General features: G+C 34.3%; 3 protein-coding genes across 7 annotated transcripts in view; 2 read left to right on the forward strand and 1 right to left on the reverse strand.

The window, feature by feature from the left end:
* The window catches only part of LOC124644581 (alpha-1,6-mannosyl-glycoprotein 2-beta-N-acetylglucosaminyltransferase-like), a 78195-nt gene extending 77262 nt beyond the window's left edge, over positions 1–933 (forward strand). For 2 of the 5 annotated variants that reach the window (XM_047184047.1, XM_047184050.1), the window contains one exon: positions 734–933. In XM_047184047.1, the coding sequence (XP_047040003.1) occupies positions 734–803 (70 nt within the window). In that variant the 3' untranslated portion in view covers positions 804–933. The remainder of the gene's footprint in view (positions 1–733) is intronic. The other 3 variants (XM_047184049.1, XM_047184048.1, XM_047184051.1) reach the window with 3 other exon arrangements.
* A 6483-nt stretch (positions 934–7416) lies between these two features.
* LOC124644704 (RNA exonuclease 4) lies at positions 7417–10399 on the reverse strand. The gene is made up of 2 exons (XM_047184213.1): positions 9341–10399; positions 7417–9083 (listed from the first exon to the last, which is right to left on the reverse strand). Exons 1-2 carry the CDS (start codon positions 10178–10180, stop codon positions 8889–8891), a joined length of 1035 nt encoding a protein of 344 aa, XP_047040169.1. The 5' UTR covers positions 10181–10399; the 3' UTR covers positions 7417–8888.
* Positions 10400–10845: 446 nt separating this feature from the next.
* LOC124644703 (UDP-N-acetylhexosamine pyrophosphorylase-like protein 1) lies at positions 10846–13921 on the forward strand. Its single transcript, XM_047184212.1, has one exon. It carries the CDS (start codon positions 11008–11010, stop codon positions 12472–12474), a length of 1467 nt encoding a protein of 488 aa, XP_047040168.1. The 5' UTR covers positions 10846–11007; the 3' UTR covers positions 12475–13921.
* The last annotated feature ends 1352 nt before the right edge of the window (positions 13922–15273 follow it).

Below are 15273 nucleotides of genomic sequence, written 5' to 3' on the forward strand. Positions count from 1 at the left end.
GAGGTTGGTTCTTTGCCCACTAGGCCACCACGACTTTCCGCAATTAAACCTGTTGTTTACAATGGACAATTGATTTTCTATCGTCTTGCTAGTGGTAGAGTTCGAATTTCGTCGATAAGATAACAGTCAAAATCCAAAACACTTGTTTTGGATTGGTTACCAGTGACCATTTTCTAATAAAGAGTTCCTTCGTGTTTCGGATTTCACGTGTTAGTCGTGAGTCCCAGCCGTCATTTGGACATCTTTGACAGTCACCCGACAGTCAAAGAGTCATAAGCTAGAACCAAGAAGTTGCTGATATTGAGGCGGGATTGAGCTTAGAAATTATGTAGTAATAAATTTATGTAGTAGCTTAATAGATAGCTTTCCTCAACAACTAGCTCAATTAACTAATATTCTTCTTCAATTTAAGAGCCCAGCTCTTGTCGGTGAGCCGTTTCCATTTACGCCTATCTAGCGCCAACTCGTGAACTTCCTTATACGTCACAACCTTCACCTTCTCTTTAATTTGCTTGATGTAGCTGTACCTTGGACGACCCCTTCATCTCTTTCCTTCGACTTTCCCTTCCACGATGTTTTTGATAAAATCATCGTGACGTATAAGGTGTCCTATCATTTTTCCTCTCCTGTTATCTATGCTATGCAATAGTTGTCTTCCTCCCTATTCTATTGAGTACTTCTTCATTGCTGATTCTTTCATTAACTAATATAAGATTGTTTTTTTTTTTCACAGAGATCAAGAACTGTGTGCTAACATGACTCGAATAGGACGACAGCAGCGACCTATCGCGTACTACGCATAATACTATGTACACACACATTCCATATGCTTTTATATATATACACACATATATGTATATGTACAACTCTCCCGTATATCGCATCGGCACCTAAACTAGGTACATAGTTAAAATCATGATCAGGGGCCCGATTCTCCTAAGTTAATGTCAAAATCGAATAGAAATCGAATCGCAATAGCAGTTTTAACCATATCGGGCATTCTGCTACTAATAAAAGACCAATCGTATTCAATTGACATTTGATTGGTGTGCGATCAGTCTGCTATTTTGATGATTTTGGTCTATACGGTAGTTTGCTGTACAATCATTTTGCAATCGTAAATCATTTGCAGATAAAATGATTCATTATTGAATGACAGAAAAAGATAAAAACGTTTATTTCAAAGAAAAAATAGCGGAATGCCACATACGCTTCAATCGTAATCGAGTCGGGATTGGATCGGAGTCGAACGTGAATCGTACGTTGCTTAAGTAAAATTAGGAGAATCGTGCCCCTGAACTTCTGAATAAGGGTTTTTCTGTCAGACTTTTAATACTTACTGAGGAACCATGTTCCTTTTTTAGACTGAGACGTCCGTGTCTGACATAGCGTTGAGGTATTACCTTGACTGTTGAACCATTTAAACCAGTTACAATATTTGATAAAGAGATTTATCTAAGCGTATAGTTTAACCCTATAGGTTGTGGATATTCAATTGATGAACCTATCAATTAGGTTTTTACTTTTAAACATAAATTATTATTAGAAAAATGTGATGTAATGGCCGTAATGGGTGCCGACGGCACTTAACAGTAAGTTTTCATCATTAAATATGCTGTCCAGCAATAGAAATAAAATCCACACGCGGAACGAAAGGAATCAACGTGTGAGCGTGATGGCACTATACATAACTATGTAGGTGTAAAAGAGACAGGTATACGTAGATTAACGTACGAAATCCCTTCGTTTCCATGCGCTTTTAGAAATACATTTTCTGTGTCTTGCAATCGACTGGCGTTTCAATAATCTATCTGTCTATGGTTTTTGCTTACTAGAGATAGGAATTTGACTTGTATGAAGCTAATGACAAAATTCAATAGGTTATTGAAATACGTGTTTAGTAACTGGCTCTTCGAATATTATGTAGTCAATCCTTAGGCAAAATTTATAGAAATATACATATGTAATTTATTTTATTATTATTTAAGAGCTGTTAGTTTCGTTTGCAAGGCAATGAAAATGAGATTAAATTGAAACCATAATTGTTAAAGAGTTATGTAATATGACCCCGCTTCGCACAACTTGCATATATTCTAAAGTCTATAAAATATAAAAACTTACTGCCATCCCGCATAGTAAGAGTATTAATTAGTTAAACATGTTTACATACTAGCTTCTGCCCGTAGTTTTGCTTAGATATTGTGCACGTAAAAGTTATATTAAGCACTCAGTAATTTTTTTGTTGATGTTTTTTTTTTTATAATATTTTAAAATACCGTTCTTGGCAGTCGGGTAAAACAAGAAGATTTATTTGACTAACCATGTGACGCCACGCGCAGTGGTGTTTTATTTGTACATATTGAGTATTCTAAAGATTTACGTTTTCTAAAAGTACCTACGTTTTAAATGATAGCTGCCGACTGCAAGTACCGCGACTGCATGAAAACGTCAACAGCTGCGCTGCTGGTTTGTATGTGTTTATATGAAACCGTTTTGGATCAAAGCGGCAGTGCAGCCGATTTTAATGCAGTCACTGCAAGTGCGGTTGGCAGTTGTCATTCAAAACTTACTTGCAGAAGGCAAATTAGGTAAGATTTTTCTCAGCTCACAAACGGTATGTTGTATGGTAGTGTCAAATATTCAATTGTACCTTTAAACAGCAATTGTAAATTATTATTTGAAGACTGATTGTTGTTATTGGCAGCTAATTCACATTCCTAACATTATTTGGAAATTATATTTTTAATTTTAGTTATTTTGTAGGAACCCTACTACTCGGGATGGCAGTCAAAACATTGTTATACCAAAAAGTATTTTTTTTGTTATTGTAAAGATCCATTAATGTAGTTTTTTTTATCAATTTTTTTTGCTACACATCGTCATGCAATGTTTTTGTAGACCAAAATTTAGTGTTGCCACAAATTAGAAAAAGCTACTATAGTGTTAGTATTTTAAATAGCAACAGAACGTATTGAGATATGTACTTATTACTTTAGCTGTATATAATTTGTTGAAAATCGTATATTTAAAGTTTATAGGGCGAGTGCACCGGTTATTGGTTATAATAGGCGTGATGAGACAGGGTTGAAAATAATGATTCTAATTACCCCGTCTTTTAGATTACCCAAAAAAATTTAGCCACGTATTAAAAAAAACACGAAAAATTCACTTCGATTGGAAAGGTTGGGACGTCACGTTGATATAAAAATTGTACTCCAAAATGACGTAACACAAAATTCAATCGTGTTGTATCTTCGTTGTTATTTCTTTGTGAGAGAAAGAGAAAAGAAATTATACGTGTCCATTATTTTAGCGTAATCTGAAAGACGGACTAATTACTATTTTTCATTCACCATGCCTATTAAAGTTTTTGAAAAGTGATGCTTTAAATTAGATATATTATTATTTTGAGAGCTGAGTATCGGTGCGATCGCTCTGTTTTCTGTTATTTAATCGTAAACAAGTGATTTATTATTTTATTTAATTTTCTCTGCAATTGACAGAAATATTGATAATGTTTAATAAACTTTAAGTTTATGTGATACCGTCCCTTGAGATTAAATAGTGAACTTTTTTGTGATTGAACCTATCTTGATTGTTTTATAATTTACTAACTTCCGCCCGCGGTTTCACTCGCGTTCCGTGATAACTGCTTCCCGTATCTGGGTAGTGACTAAAACTTTTTAAACTTTTTTTTTTAACGACGTCAAAAATCATCAAATGACCCCTCCCGCTGTGGGTTAGCAGCGGTGAGGGAGTGTGCTCTTACTGACTAAACACCGTCGTGTTCCGTCGTAGGCCTTTTATGTGCCAGGGCCGCGGTAACTCGCGCGAACAACCCGCAGCCCCGGCACTAAAACTGTCCTATATCCTAAGGGGTTTAAGGGACAGTTTAAGCTAAACTTTTAAGCACCGAGTACGTCAAATATTTTTTGGTAGCAATTTTAGCTAACATACCTAAGTTTTAACCGACTTCCCAAAAAAGGAATCTTTCATTTAAGTATGTATATATTCAATTCCAAAAAAGTTCTCGTAAAAAAACAAAAGTATCTCTTCTCTTGATTGATAGATTGATCAATATTTCTGCCGTCAGACTGATCAGTACCTAAGTTTATAGAAAAAGGTGCGTAGTTATAACATAAAGCTATCTTAAATATACTGATACTAGCTTCCACCCGCGGCTTCACCCGCGTCCAGAGATAACTGCTTCCCGTAGCCGGATGGTAATAAAAACCTATGTCCTTCTTTTTAATTTTCAGCATAATCGGTCCAGCCGTTCACGTGTGATAACGTGACCAAGGGATATAGTATATTTTTTATAGGAGACCTATCCTATATACAGATATATGAAAAAAAAAATAATTTTGCAATGGATAAAGTCAAAACTACTGGACTGATTTTAAAATTCTTTCACTGTTGGAAAGTTACACTCTTCCCGAGTAACATAGGTTATATTTTGTCCGGGTACGGGCAGTAGCTCCCACGGGACGCGGGTGAAACCGCTAGTGTTTAATATTAATAGTTGTCATCAATGCATTGTTGTGGAAAAAAAAAATATGGAGGAGATTTACACGAAACGTACCTTTATTTCATTTGAGTAGGCATTTAACTAAAGGATAACAATCTTGGTATGACTACACAAATACATATTAAACAAAGAAAATACTGCTTTAGCTTAAGTAATGGTTTACATTGATTTTTAGCCATATTTATTTAGATAAAGAAGACAGCAAGATGGTTTATCTTTAGTTAAATGCATACCAAATGGATAGATTGTCTATGGAATGTTTTAACGTGTCTCAAAAATTCCGTACCTAATTCTAATAGTATTTTGATTGGTAAAAACTTATAATTATTATAATAATAATAATTTGAAAACAGTATTGTACACTTTTATAATAAGACAAAAATTATATTGACCTCGGCCTCGAATATTTTAGTTGTTAATGACAGCTGCAAAAATGGCGCGAATTTTAAAAATTGAATTCGAATATTAGTAATGCAATAAAAATGCATATTTGTATAAATATGGAAGTGTAAATCTTCACTCTAAGAACAATTTAAGAACGTTATTAATGCACAATAAGTAGAAAAACTATTGTATAAAGTTATTAACAAAATCTTTTTATTTATATATTGGCCCGTCTACACAATAGCTAAGGCTGATCGACCGTTAATTGCGATTGTCATAAAAGAGTATTATTAAAAAAATCCATATTTGTTTTAAGAGTGAAATGATGCTGAAAATTGTGCACTGTTTTAATATGTAATTTGAACAGGAACAGTCACTATTAACTTATGGTAGATTTCTATAACCGACCTATCCATTTTGACATAAGGTTTATATAAATTATGTCAATCGCAAAACTGCGGATAGTTTATAGAAATCAACCGCCGACCAGCATGGACGATTGTGTAGTTGCCCCTCAATCATTATTCTACCTAGTCATTGCGTTGCTTGTACTGAAATATTTAAAAAGATATACTTATTTAATTCGTTGATTTCAGCGCCCTCTAGTGGTCTATGACAATAAACACCTTATTAAATTTCGTCATTGAGTAACATTATCCCGACTTTTCATTTGTAAGTCGCTTATGTAAAAATCACGTAACTCACTTCTGTAAGTTGTGAGAAGTTCTAAGAAATTAGTGTAAGCGACATTTTGTTAATTTATCGTAAGCTACTTGCAAGTGTAAAGGCGGCCGTATTAGGTATATTTATTATCAATTTTATTTAACTAAATATGTGATTATATTCTATTGTATATAATAGTATGTAAAATATATGCACTTCTAACTTTAAAATGTTAACAAACTCTAACGTATATTTCTTCAGATAATAGTTGAATATTGATCAATGAGAATTTAGTATGTACCAAAATGTACGTAACTGAGCTGTCATCGTTATGTACCGTTTGTAATTTAAATTGATCTATGATTAATTCTACCAATTCATATTATCAATTTCTGTATAAATACCTACCTATTATCGTTTTTATATTATTTGCCCATACTTGCTATTTTAAAATTGAAGAAAACATACGTATTTATAATGACAGCTCATAAACAAATATGGCGGCTACAGCTGTCAAATTGACAGGTACATGTTATAATCTTAAATTGATACAACAAAATATGTCTCACTGACAATAACCTACAATAACTCTTCTAACCAATACTTGAAATCTTGACTATCTTCACAAATGTAACCAAGAATGCCCAAATGCCTTAAATTAGAAGTTAATTGTACGAGTCAATGAGTACATTAAATTAAGCACAATTTTTAGAGAAAATTCCCCAGATACAAAATGTCTAATATTCACTGTATATGCCTCACGTTTTGACAAAAAAGATGAAGTGTAGACCTACCAAGCAATCTGTTTAGTTTACCAACATAGGAAATTAAAGCTTAACAATCGTTTAATTCAGTAATACAAGGACTAGGAAATTTAATGAGCTCAAAATAGAAGGAGATTGATAACTAACCATTAATTGAAAAACATTTTGTAATCCCTTCAAAGATGTTTTAAAAATGGCAACATAAACAGATTGCTCGGTGGGTCCTATACAAGGCTACTCATATGTTATGAGGATGACAGATGAACTACAATATGCAATACGCCATCTCAAAATATCATATTTGATAAAACTTAAACTGAAAATAATTTCAATTCAAAATGGTGACTTCAATTATGTCATTTGTCAGCCTCATTCATTAATACCCATATCGATACAGTACAGTAAATGCCATAAAAATGTTTGTCCCAGTATAAAATGTCCATCCATACATTTTTGAGCAAGCAACGAAAATCAGCTAGATTATAGTATAGTTAGCGTCATGTAAAAATTGAATTTTAACTGTGGCATAATATTATAAAATTTGTAATAAAGTAATATTGACATAATAAAGTGCAGTTCGTTTTGAAAAGCTACTATTTTATTTCTCCTCGCCTGACGTTTTTAATGCATCCCAAGTGACTTCACGCACCGTTTTTTGGTAGGAAATCATCAAGTAACTCCTAGCTGTGGGTGCAGCGTGAGGGAGGGTCAGACTTACTGATTAAAACCCGCCAAGATCTTTCTGTAACTCTACCATAAGTGTAAAACTGTAAAGCAATAGTATCTATCGATACTCGGTACAGACGTTTTGTTTTTGTATGGCTAGTTCCGTAAGCGACCGCTAGAGGCGCTGTAAAAAGAAGTCAAGAAGAAACCTAGAGACGGTTATAATTTATGTAAGTACAGCAAACTAGACTATACATAGGAGAAACAAATGTGTAATTTGTTGCTCTAATAAATGTAAATATATCTATCATCCATTATTTTCTTAGGAACTATTTTTCTTTAAATCTCATATAGAAAACCTCCCATTCTACCTATTTAATCCAAAGGTGCATTTAACAAATGAAACAACAATTCGTAATAATAAAAAAATATATTTAATCAGCAACATCAACATCGGGGAACACGTTAGTGAATGAAGAATATTCTTCTCCAATCTATGGTTTGACATGCAAAAACCTTCAACATTTTACTTCTTACTAAGTACCTACAGTTTAGGTGAATTAAAGTACAGATGCTCTATTTCAAAACAACTATTTACTTAGAAAACTGAACGAGAAAATTCATAATAAACAGTTGTTTTATGAACTTGAGCATAAGAATTCGAGCGAGGTAACAGAATCAGATTGTCTATGAAAACATGGCCGCCACGGCGCGCCCGAGGACATGAAAAATGTAAAAGGCACGACACACATTTGCAAAAGATTTTAGCAATATAAGAATGTTATAGAAAAAATTACATGATGTGACAAAATTATGACATTCTGAATCATAAGTTGATAACTGACTGAATTATTTCGAACACAACACATCTGTTCAATTAGCCTATTTACAAATAAGGCATTTAGAAAACTACTACAGCGTTTTCACACAGCAGACTTTCCAAAAACGGAGTGGAAAATGCACTAGTGTGACACTGTTACAGTCAAATCTACCGTAAACGTTCATTGACGAAAGGAATAAAAATATAAGTGTGTCCACTTCGTCATGACACATTTTTATAAAAACAGCTTGTTTTACGAACTATAATTTCGTAAGTATTATTTTTTTTTTTACAACTTAAATTACTTAGTTAACTAACTAAGTAATTTAATCACAACGGTAGATCCTGCTACACAAGTTAGGAAACATGGAGAAAATTTGTCTAAAATGATAGAAGATGATCTCTTTAGCACATGTTATGTAGTAACCATGAGAAAAAAATCCTATAAAAAGCTTATGTTAAAAATACCATTAAGGTTTTGGTATTCATTACATAAAAGTTAAACAGACGTTTGACAGGTGTTTTCGAAAATCTTGCATTTGCATACATTCTTGAACAAGAGTTAAAAATCTGTTTAACTTTTTTGTAATACAGCAATTAATTTCTTTGTTATAATCATATTTTATTATTTATTATGTTTCTTACTTTAATTTTAAATCAGCTGAAGTGATTTAGATGCAATTTGATACAAAAATCGATTTGACTTTAGACAGCTACTTTTTAATCACTTTGCAGAAAAGGAATAATGATCAAATCCCATGGTTAACATATACCAATATTATAAAAAAATGGGTGAGAACCATAGATCTAGAATAGTAGATAATTTGGCTATCAAGGGACTTTAGTGAAGCAAAAAATTTACTACATCAGTTCAGTGAAATTTTCATGTCTGAACTATAAAATCGGTATTTACAGTGTAAATAACAAACTTATTAGATATTGTTATTGAAACTTGTGTTTGATGGCTTCAAAAGTAGACAACATGTAGTTATTTGTCATGCATTGCCAAACTATCAAACTGTAGCACTATCCTAAATCTATGGGTAAAACAGATTTTACTAGTCTAATCATCATCCGGGTTAACTTTCTTCTTGCCGCGCTTGTCAACAAGGGTTGGCTCCCACTGTCGAGCCACACTGCAGTATAGTTGCATGGCCGCGCGGGCGTCTTCTACGGAGCTGTGCTCGCCGGACTGTATGTCTATGCCGAGGATCTCCTTAGCGAGCCGCTTGAGCGACGGTGTGCTGCCTTTGGTTATCTGAAAAGTGGGAAGTTTATCTTTACTAATGTGATAGAGAGGAGACTTTTTTTACTGAGTTCAAAAAATGAGTTTTCGGTTTGACCTTTATGTGGGATTATATCAAGTTTGGCTGACCCGATTTTGATGCGGTTTTCAACATAGTATTTATCTGTTACACTTAGGAGATTATAGGAGCTTCGAGTTATAGGAAGAAGTTCGCTTAGGATGTCAGTGAAAATTAAAAATACAACTAGTTTAGTAGACACAATATTTACCTTCCTAAACGGTTTATATCTTGACGTATCTCTAATATTTCTCTTAGGATGTGAGAGGAACAATACAGACAAGTCATTCTTCAAAGAATGACCAACTAGTATCCTTCCCTTAATCAGTTCAGAAACTTCTTTCTGAACTTTGGTAAAATCTTCTCCGTTCAATAAATCCTCTTTTCTCACTCCACTGACATCTGTTCTATAGTCTTTGACCTCTTCCCGCGCTTTCACGAACTTGTCATAGATGCAGTCTCCGAATTTGTTGACTATGGACACTCTAGCAAGCATATGATCGTTACCGTCATAACCTACGCCTACCATTTCACAATCCATCGCTAAGAACTTTGTTATACGATTTTTATTGTTATTATTGTTTTTCACAGCACCATTAACATTGTTAGAGTTACAGTTTTTATCTAAATCTACTTTATTGACTAATGTATCTCCATTCGAAGCCAAGTTTAAAGTTTTCATGTCATTTTGTACATTGTCGTGGTCTTTTGCCTTTTTCTTCCTAGCGCGACGGAATGTGCCTGAATATTGAGCTTTGTTATTTTCCTGAGCTGGTTTCTCTGTTTTCTTGTCCATAATAAGGCTGCTTGATAAGAACTTTTGCCAGTTTGCATCTATAGCACCGCGGAGGGCAACCGTTTGGTTAGGTTGGTCATTTGAATTTCTCTTGCGTTTTTTCGATGATTCGGTCATATTTACATTAAAAACGTAATGTAATAACAATTTCAGTAATAAAAATATACTGTTTATCACACTGTAAACAATAGCAAGCACGAATTCAATCGCGATCAGGAGTAAATAAAGTACTTTCTGAATGAAGACATTTGACATCTTTTTTGACAGGTCGCCCGCATGGCGGCCATAGACTAATTAACTAATCCCAAGTTTTCATTCAACCTCTGACGTTTACTTCTGGTAAATCCCCGAGCTTGAACAACATAGTCTTACGTTAAAACAATGCTTATTATTCACATTAAATCATATTAATTAAGGAACATGTTTAGAACAAGAGTATTTTTGTAATTTTAAATGCTGAATGCTGCTGATGAAATAACGAGATGAAATTAAAAATAATAAATGTCAAAAAATACCATAGACAATTTTGTAGTGTGCGTTTGGAAACCTTAGCGTGAAATGTAGAACATTAAAAAGTTTTCTGTAAAATGCTGATATAATTTTGCAATGTTAATTGAAATAAGAATGATTAATCTAGTTTAGTGTTTGGTAAGAAAATACGACGACTGCTATTTGAAATTGTAATAAAACCTTTACTTTAAAACTTATTAAAACGGCATAACAATAAAGTCTAGCCAATTCAGAACGCACTGAAAACTGGTACCTATAGACAAAACATTGTTTACAAATATTAAACAATCTAAATTGACGCTTTTTTTTTAGTAAACCGAACAGAATGCCTGTTAAACAAAGCAATGTATACTGCTGCCATTCAAAATACCGCAAAGTTAGTAACATGGTACATCCACGAATGTAAATACGGCATTTGTATACAAAAATGTATGGAAATGTCAAATCGAGCCGACGTGTATCTTGCTCAGCCGTGGTGGGAGATTCAGTGAAAATGTTATCTTGTACTTGTTCGCAACTATGAGCCAGTGTTCGCTTTCTAATCGCGCCGGCCAGACATAGCACGATAAATAATGTCGTACGACAATTTGATCGAGAACCTAAACAGCCACGGTCAAGGGCACTTGCTGAAATACTGGCCGGAACTGAACGAAAAACAGCGGGACCAATTGATTAGTGATTTAAAAAAAATCGACTTGGCCGAAGTCAATGAGTTATTCCGTCGGGCGAATGATACGAGCAAAGTTATTTCGGAAAAAGTTGAAGACTTGAAGCCGATTCCCGACTCTCATTATGAAGCTGTTCCTAACTTGACGAACGAGAAAATAGAAGAGTATGAAAGTATTGGTTTGAAAGAAATTAGTGATGGAAAGGTCGGTGTGCTACTTCTCGCGGGCGGGCAAGCTACCAGGCTCGGCTTCGGCCATCCGAAAGGTATGTACGATGTCGGCTTACCTTCGAGAAAAACCCTGTTCCAAATTCAAGCTGAAAGAATTGTCAGAGTGCAGCAAATGGCAGCTCAGAAGTATGGAAAAGAAGGTCGTATTACCTGGTATATAATGACTTCGGAGCACACGAGGGGACCAACCGCAGACTACTTCAAAAGTCATTCCTATTTCGGTTTGAACGAGGAGGATATTGTGTACTTTGAGCAGGGAACATTGCCGTGTTTCGATTTTGAGGGAAAAATATTCCTGGATGAGAAGCATCATGTTGCGTCAGCCCCTGATGGTAATGGAGGACTCTACAGAGCATTGAAATCCCAGGGTGTATTAGCCGATATAGCTAAGCGTGGTGTTGAGCACTTACATGCTCATTCTGTTGACAATATCCTGATCAAAGTGGCTGATCCAGTATTCATCGGTTACTGTAAGAGCAAAAATGCTGATTGTGCTGCAAAAGTTGTTCAGAAGTCTTCTCCAAGTGAAGCTGTAGGTGTGGTGTGTCGTGTGAATGGACATTACAAGGTTGTGGAATACTCAGAACTGACTGATGAGGCTGCAGAAAGTCGTACCGCTGACGGCAGACTCACATTCTCAGCCGGTAACATCTGCAATCATTACTTCTCATCAGAATTCTTAAACAAAATCTGTAACTTTGAATCTAAACTGAAACTCCATGTGGCCAAGAAGAAGATTCCATATATAGACCATGAAGGGATCCGTCAGAAGCCAACAGAACCGAACGGAATCAAAATGGAGAAGTTTATATTTGACGTGTTCGAGTTTGCTGAGAACTTCATTTGTTTGGAAGTGGCCAGAGATGTGGAGTTCTCTGCTCTGAAGAACGCTGATGCTGCTAAGAAAGACTGTCCGTCAACTGCCAAGCAGGACTTGTTAAGACTTCACCGAAAATACATCAGGGAAGCCGGCGGAATTGTGGAAGATAACATTGATGTGGAGATCTCTCCGCTTCTGTCGTACGGTGGGGAGAACTTACAAGAGCTGGTCAGCGGTGAGGTCTTCACAATCAGCCCCTACCACTTGAAGAATATGCAAGAGTCCGCAGCCAACGGTAACGGAGTGAACGGTAATCATTAGTACTGTATGTGCTTTTAAAAAAATGTATATAAAAACTTTTTGGTTGTTAAAGATCAGGCAAATGAAAAATCTCTTCTGTTTAGCTATTGGTAAAATAACTTTTGAAGTTATTCAGAAAAAAAATACAAATTCTATATTATTTATTTGAGTTAAAAACAACAATATTTTAATTTGAAAGGTGTAAGTGATGTGAAATTTAAGTCATTATTATTTAGGAAATTTATCGTTATATTTTAATTTGCTTTCGATTAAGTAATTGAGGCAATAATTAGTTTATTACACAATTTATTGTAATTAGTTTAATGACAGCTTATTAAGTATCATGATTATATTTTTATTTGGAAATCAGAAAGCTTAGCTTTCATGTTAGATTGCATGCATTTCTATCATCATCACAAGAAATATTCTATTAAATAATTAATGAGGCAATTAAAAACCATAGATGGGAAATTATAAAAATGGTCTTAAGGGAAATATAGTTAGTCTTAAGTTAATGCTTCGACGGAAAGTGATTAAAATTATATACGTACTGGCCGTTTTCCCGCGGTTTCACCCGCGACCCGGGGTAACTACTGCCCGCACCGCGATAAAATATAGCCTATGTTACTCGTGGATAATGTAGCTTTCGAATTGTGAAAGAATTTTTAATAACGGCCTAATAGTTTTTGAGCCTATTCATTACAACCAAACAAACAAACAAAGTTTTCCTCTTTATAATATTAGTATAGATTCCATTTGAATTGTAAGAACTTTCAAAGTTAAACAAGGACACCGAAAAATATTTTGGGATATATTATAGCCGTGAATAATAAGAGCTCTGCCTCATTAAGACGCCATGGCGACGTCGCCAGCGGCGCAGGTCTGGCTACTTAAACGTCGCCAAGTGAGTTAGGTACCCATATACATTTCAATATTAACTGCTTGGATACGTAGCCGGCGACGGCGCCATTGGCGTCTTGCTCTAAGATCACGCCTCATATCGAATGTTAACTTAGGTAAAACATCGAAAAAATATAAAATAATATTTGAATTTTCCGCTGTCAGTCGAAGCATTCAGGTTAAAACTACCAGCGCAATGCAGATTAACAGTCGGCCGACAGTTGACCCGATGGCTGCAAAAACTTTTTCCTAAAGAAAATCTTGATTCCAATCAAAGTTTTCAGTCGGACTGATATCGGCTAAATACTTGATCTTTGTTACGTGCGTACTAGCATTCATCTTCCTACTGATCTATGAACCCAAACAAACTATCGGCCGACTAAAATTTTGCAGTGTAGAACCTATTTTTACAAAATGAATTTTATAATCTGTATCTGATTTGGCGCCAACGCTTTTACTTTCAAGGTCGCATAGTGAATCTCGTTTCACATAAGACCTGTTTGGTCTGACCTCCTTCGTCGAGGCGCTATGTTATTACGTTATAATATCGTAATCATGAAGAAATCTGTATTTTGTTGATAAAAAAAAAAACTTTAAAATGTTGTGATTGAAAGATAAATACGTAGATAAATTGGCTAGATTGAAAATGATTTTTATCGTACTTCCTTTTCGAAGAAATATTTTTTGTTTAGGTAGAGTTTTCTTGGAAAATTTAATTGAATTATTGTAAATATTGTTTGTTAGTCTGTTTGCTGAGAATAGGCTCTGAAACTATTTTACTGTTGTGGAGGAGAAATAATAGTAATTACTTGAATTAAAAGGATAGATCTTTTTTACTGCAAAATATGCACAAAATTTTATTGAGCTATTTGACTGCCTCTGAATAAAAAATATTAGTGTTTAACATGTGCATAAAACAAAAGCTTTTAATATACTGCCATGTTATTTTAATTTTGTAAATACTTTTTTCACAAAAATTCTATCTCTAGTAAGGAAATCTACAGATTTATAAATTATTGGGAGAACCGTTAGGATCAATATAGGTTTTATCACTTTAAGGCTACCTTACATCACATTTAATTAAAATACTTGTAATATAGTACTCTCGGTCTTATTTTATTGAAGTAGACAAAGACAGGACTGCATTGTTTAAATATTACAATGTCTTTCTATTCTCCATTTGAGTAGGCACTTGACTACACCCCCGTGCCTAGGACGTGTCGCCGGCGTCCCCGAATGCTACTCAGTAGCAGTCTTACAATCCCACGTCAGAGGCTGTCAGGCGGTATTGAGGAAAGTCTGACCCTAGGGCTTGTTAGGTGATTAAACCTGCAGCTCACTCGATAAGAAGTGCCTACTCAAATGAAGTATAGACCCTGAATACAATTTATTATTTACATAACTGTATTGAATCTATGTAATGAATTGTATACCAATGTATAGTACCTAGTATATATAGTACCATACGTATGGTCTCTGGCTAATCCAAGGCATAGCAAATTGGCAATATTATACTCTCAAAATATGTTTTAAATTGACAGAAATATTTTATTATATTTTACGTTATTAAAAATAATGATTCGTTGTTGTGAAATTAAATAATTAGGTATTTTTTATACTATGTTATTTTTCGGTTTTCAATAGATATAAATTATTGTTTTTTTTTTTGTATTGTAAAAATCTCAGGTTTTTTAGCATTCCTAAGCTTAAGTTTGTAAAGGAAGCAATTTTATGAGCCTATCTACGTAACTAGGCTCTTGTATTATACTGTACTTAAATTTTAGTCAATAATGGTAAAATATTAATGAGATTTTACATTATATCGTTCCTTTTAATGATAAAATTATTAAAGTACCTTTTTTTAAAAAGAAAATGCATTTTATTTTACTTCTTTTCTCATGAAGCAGGTGTGAAAAGCAA

The sequence above is a fragment of the Helicoverpa zea genome, chromosome 30 (assembly GCF_022581195.2).
Source record: "Helicoverpa zea isolate HzStark_Cry1AcR chromosome 30, ilHelZeax1.1, whole genome shotgun sequence".
Taxonomy (NCBI): Eukaryota; Metazoa; Arthropoda; class Insecta; order Lepidoptera; family Noctuidae; genus Helicoverpa; species Helicoverpa zea.